Below are 5,997 nucleotides of genomic sequence, written 5' to 3'. Positions count from 1 at the left end.
AACAAACAAACAAACAAACTTGTCCACGAAAATTAACTTCCTAAAGAGTTAATTACACACTGATAAACAAATCGTTTACTTTCATTTCGTTAAATAATACAATTGGAATAAATAAAGTAAATTAATTCATGGAAATTCTGTCACATTTTTTTTTCTCTGAAGCGTGGTTCACTGTCGCATGTCTACGAAATTAATTTGTTTTAGGTCCATGCGGCAAACTACCCCATCTGTTTGTTTGATACCAGTTTATACTTAAATGCATAGGCGGAGATTGGGAGTAAAATGTAAGGGGGAGGGCAAATAAAGCCTGACTTAATTATTGAATGTTATGTGTATACAATATCCCACAGAAACAATAATTGTTGGCAACCGCCTGTTGCCCTCGCCACAAACACCGTAATCCCGCCTATGCTTACATGTCCCACAATAAATAACACTTCTTTAAACATATATTGATTAATTTCAAATTCATTCCTGTTTGATAAAAGGTTTTATCTCATTTGGTATTATATTCTGTCTTCAGTACGTCCTCTACATACATAATCATTACTGCCCTATTTACCCCAAGGATGTACACTCTTTATATAAAAGCTTAACGAATGTTTTAATAATACAGTTACCTTTTGAATTACTTAAAAGTTAGTAAAATTTTTAACATAGTAACTAGCTGTTAAAAGGTTGCTGATTATAGCAACGCTATGGCCGACTGAAGCACTCATTCGCTTTGAAAAACAAAGAAATGTTAGCTTGTGAATGTAACTGTCTTTAATAACGCTTAATTAGTTTATATTTAACTTAAGAAACCCCTATATCAAGACACTTGTAAATTAGTACAGAAGTAGGTCGCATACATATATATATGTATGTAGTGTTTTTGTAGTAATTTATAAGAATATTCCACTACATAGTCATACATCATAAATATAATGTTCCTCGTGTTTTAAGTTCTAATGTACAAATAATGTTATATATTTAATATAAAAAATGCAAAATAAAATAAAAAGATACGTATTTAGTGGTCGTAAAGGTTAAAATAATTTTCATGCTGGTCATTTTGTGTATTGTTGTTTAGTCAGAGCTGTTACTTCTTAAATAATAGCAAAATCATTTCTGTATGTTTAATCTTACTTGTTAATCCACCACGAAGTAAAGTTGAACTTTCTAGTTATGTTTATGTAGTTATATCGAAATAAAAATTAACTGCTTATCCCCCTTTAATAACACAATGATATTTTAAATTTTTGACACAAATATAGCGAGTTTGTCTGTTTTTCTAAAGGCTAAAGAACAAACTACATCATCTGTTCCAACAAAGTTTGCTGAATCAGTGACAGTACTCTGTAGTAATCACTAGAGAATCCAGTATTGTCCCAGTGTCATACGGTGTTTACTAGAAGAAAGATATGAGAACTTTGAAGCCCATTATTCAGACGTTTCTCGCCGGAGTCTGTGTACTCGTTCTTGAAACGTTGCCATGGAGGCGCAACGTTCTTGTGGAAAGTTCGAGCGTCGCAGGTGAGTATTGATCTTTATCTTGGTCGCTTCAGTTAAAACATGGTTATAGTTTTGGTACAGAGTTTCCAAACGCTTCCATATAGTTTTGGAACAGGTTCTGCTAATGATTCCTTACAAATTGGGACAGGCATTCCATTTCTTTTCCTTATAGTTTTGATAAAGGTCTTTTAAATACTCCTTTACAGTTTTGGTGCAGGCCTTCCAAACGCTTCCTTGTAGTTTGGGTACAGGTCTTCCAAAACATTTCCTCATAGTTTTGGTACATATCTTCCTAATGTTTCCTTTAATCTTGGTGCAGGTCTTCCGAATGCTTCCTTATAGTTTTGGTACAGGTCTTCTAAGATTCAAAGCAGGTCTTCCTAATGCTTTCTTATAGGATTAGTAAAGATCTTCCAAGTTCTTTTTTAAATACTTTGTTAAGGGTCCAGACACAAAACTGGCTATCGCTACATAGGCTCTTTCAATTATATTTTTTTAATATAATGTTTTATTTTAGTATGAAAATAAAACTATAACGAATCAGCTTATCCCTTGAAATAGAAAAGTTAGCAATATATATAATTTTAACTTATTCACATGTTCTCCCATATATATAGATATATATATATATATATTACATCTTAGCGATAACCTTAAAAATATGTTTCACAACTGTAGGTTGGTATGCAAGAAACTTAACATGTATATTTTAATATACTAGTGTGAATATATGTTCAGTAAATGGCATACAAAATAATCCAAAAAGAACGGAAATACGTTATACATATTAAAAATCGCTCTCATTTCACATAGAGAGAAAATACCTATGTAAACTATTATTTGACAAACGTAAGTTAGTATGTGTGTCCGTTTGTAACTGTCAAACAGGCGGAACAATTGTCAAGAAATATAACATGTACCCTTAAGACACCTGAGGAGTGAAATAGAAGGGTCGGTGCTTGGCTTCGGCTCCCTGTGTCTTCCCCATAGCGCTAAAGGGTACGTCAGGTTGTATTTTATAAGACAAGTTTTCGTAAGATGGGTCCGTGAAGGAAGTTTCAATAAGTTTTGATAAAAACTAAAGATAGATAATACTCCATGCTGATCACACAATAAACGTATACTGATTTAATGGTATTAGAAATAAAATAAATCTTACACCGTAATGGAGTTAAATACGTAATTAGCGGATTTTGTACTTAGAACCCTGAAGTTAAAATAAAAGGCTTTATACTTGGTGTCGATAAATACACTTTTGATCAATAATGAAAAATAAATAAAATAGATTAAAAATGCTATCAATAATTAAAAAAAAAAAGAATTAGAATCATAACATTTTGCTTCAATCGTTTTCTAGGTTATAGTTCTATGCACATATAAGTTTGGTAGTATGGGTTTATTAACTAGACGTGCTTCCGTAGGGTCTCCGAAAGTGTTTTGTTTTAAGAGTAAATAAAACCAAAATTAAGAGTAACAAATATTTTTTCATTCATTGCTTTTGAAATTTGTATGTCATGCTGTGTTGTAGCCTACAGAGTGCATAGTTCTTCTCGTGATTCATGGCATGCGCACGTTTTACTGACTGACATCACGACAGTACAAATTGCAACATTAAACGTCCCTTATGTGAGATTATTTTAGTGCCTACTGACTGACTGACAGAGAACACACTACTGTATAGTGATGCGAGTGGCTAAAACAGGTGACCCCTCCAGGCGGTCTTCGGTTCTCTTTCTGGGAAATAACTTACGTTTTCTGAGCTTACTTGGGGCTGGAAGATGTAGTATTTAAGACATATGCAGCTGTTTTAAACTCCATTTTTTAATTATTTATGCATGATTATTTTCAAGACTTCTTGTCTTATAGGTAACATTAACACATCCTCTAAGAATACGAAAATTTTGACTTAGACTCAATATTTATAATTAAGTAACTCTAGGATCACCGGTTTTTATTGGTTTAGTAGGCGATAACGTACTTAGGCCTACATAGTGTATTTCTTTAATTGTGGTTGCATACGTGAACATAATTATTCCTCACACATTTAAAAGTTTCGGTTATATCTATACAGGAAACAGTATCATTTCTACTTATGCTAAATTGTCAGCCTTTGGAATTAGTATAAAATATGAGATCACTTCCGTCTGAAACTGTATGCATTTGACTACTGAACATTATTTACAACTCAATCTACTTATTATAACTAGCAGATAGTTCACAATTGACCTGAGCAGCAAACTAAGACATTGGTTTTCCAAATTTGACTCAGCGACGACCCTGAAAGCTCATAACGTCAAAAGAAGGAAGAAGAAGAAAACTGGGTTCAATATCTGCAGTGGGCAGAGCATAAATAGCCCATTGTGTAGCTTTGTGCTTAACAAAAAAAAGAAAAAGAAAGCCAAATCTCCAAAGTACAGTAATTCTTCAAATTTTGTGTAAAATATTATTACTCAAAACTTATTTCAAATTCAGTTAAAGTATAGACATGAAAAAATAGTTAGTCGACGACCAGGGTGACTCAGATGTTGGTTAAAGAAAACGAGCATGTTAATTTTCTTTTACACCCAGTGAAGCGGTATGTCTGCGGAGTTACAACGCTAAAATCCGGGTTTCGATACCCGTGGTGGGCAGAGCGCAGCTAGCCCATTGTGTAGCTTTGTGCTTAATTACAAGCAAACTCCCCCCCCCCCCCGAGGCACAGCGGCAAGTCTGCGGATTTATAACGCTAGAAACCAGGTTACAATAGGCCATTGTATAGCTTTGTGCTTAACTACAAACAAACAGACACTTATCCTTAAAACCTGACTTTTTTTAGAGTGCTTATACATCATCAATAGAAAGAAAAAATTGATTCTGTAAAAAAAAGGGAGGTTTGAATCCAAATTTGGTGTCGTTGAATAAAAGCATATAAACGATACTAAAATGACTTACTCTACCGAATCTCTTATTAGTCATGATTTACTATTCAAAGATGTAATTTTGTACAATTCAATTTAGTATTTTGACAAAATTTTACTCTAGCATACATTTTCGACACACAGATAGTGCCTTCGTGAGATCAATGTGTAGAAAAAACGTTCAGCAAATTTTGACCACCTGCAGAGTCCGTTGTGGAAGTTTCCACGTGTTGTAAGCTGTTATGCGTGCTTCACTTGAACCAATGAGACGTGAATAAGCGAGAAGATTAATATTAAAAATGATGAAACTGGTTATCATAACGACACAATAAGAATTTTTTATTAGATGCAATAAGAATAAATGGATAAGGACGTATTATCTTCTAAAACTGGTTACTTTGATGAAAAGAAACTTTGACAATTGCAACACAAAAAATGCACATTCTCTAAGAACATTCATTTTAGAAGAGATTCAAAGAAACAGAAAAACGTAAATGATAGATTATTCCTTACAGGATTCGAAGAAAGGATTAGAAATTGCGAACAGTAAAAAATAGTTAACAGAATCTGAAGAATAAAGACCACTAATAATGCCTTTACTCCAAATAAAAAAAAATATGAAAAGTATTTCAATGCATTATCTGTGGCTCTTTTATACGTCTCTCTTAGGAATTAGAACTGTAGATAAGATATTTTAAATAGATCAATGCAGAATTAATGGACTTGATATGAATCAACAATTATGAAAAAAGATGGATTTAAAAATGTAGAACATTTCTTGTGTAGACGTCCCTTGTAGCAGGTCTTTTAATGCAAAATAATTAACGGCGTTTATACTTGATTTGAAAACGATTTCTGAGATTAAATCATTAACGAAATAGACTGAGCACTGAGCAGTATCAGTATTTGGTCGTTGTGCGCGACCTAATAGGGTCAGGTTCACTTTGTACCTCTTCCTCCGACGAAATGAAAACGTTATCTGTTTAACAATCTTAAATTCGCTCTAATGGGCAGTGAAGAACGAATGATAACGATTCTCGTATAACCAAAAGAAATATCTTATTATAAAATATACCGTGTATCCAGTGACAATAAATTGTAATTCACAGTACTTTGCTTTGTGGAGTTAGATCTCAAGAGAAACTGTTACGACATTTTAAAATGACAAACAGCTAACGAGACATCAATAACTGTCTTGTTTTTAGTTATTATTACTGTTCTTTAAAGATCTTTAGTTTCTTGTTGATTTCACTCCTCTCTATTCTAGCGTAATCCAAGAGTTGGCGGTGGGTGTTGAATTACCTTCCCATTAGTCTATTACTTCAGAAGAATGAACGGTTATGCGCAGAAAATCCTCATGTAGCTTTGTGGGAAATTCAACAACAACAAAAAACTTTCCACTCTTGAGTTTTTGTGAAGACTAATAATTCCAGTTGCATTGTGCTTCAGCTTGGCTAACAGATAAACATAAAGTCTGTTGCTACATTGCGCTTCAGCTTGGCTAACAGATAAACATAAAGTATGTTGTTACATTGTGCTTCAGCTTGGCTAACAGATAAACATAAAGTATGTTGTTACATTGTGCTTCAGCTTGGCTAACAGATAA

At 33.3% G+C, this 5,997-nt stretch overlaps 1 protein-coding gene across 1 annotated transcript in view; it reads left to right on the top strand.

The window, feature by feature from the left end:
- The window catches only part of LOC111083522 (probable endochitinase), a 16,845-nt gene that overhangs the window by 1,556 nt on the left and 9,292 nt on the right, over positions 1-5,997 (top strand). The window contains exon 2 of the mRNA XM_022380104.1: positions 1,280-1,515. Within this exon, the coding sequence (XP_022235812.1) occupies positions 1,404-1,515 (112 nt within the window). The 5' untranslated portion in view covers positions 1,280-1,403. The remainder of the gene's footprint in view (positions 1-1,279; positions 1,516-5,997) is intronic.

Source organism: Limulus polyphemus, unplaced genomic scaffold, assembly GCF_000517525.1.
Source record: "Limulus polyphemus unplaced genomic scaffold, Limulus_polyphemus-2.1.2 Scaffold9946, whole genome shotgun sequence".
Lineage (NCBI taxonomy): Eukaryota > Metazoa > Arthropoda > Merostomata > Xiphosura > Limulidae > Limulus > Limulus polyphemus.
This window is presented reverse-complemented; position numbering and strand designations above follow the sequence as displayed.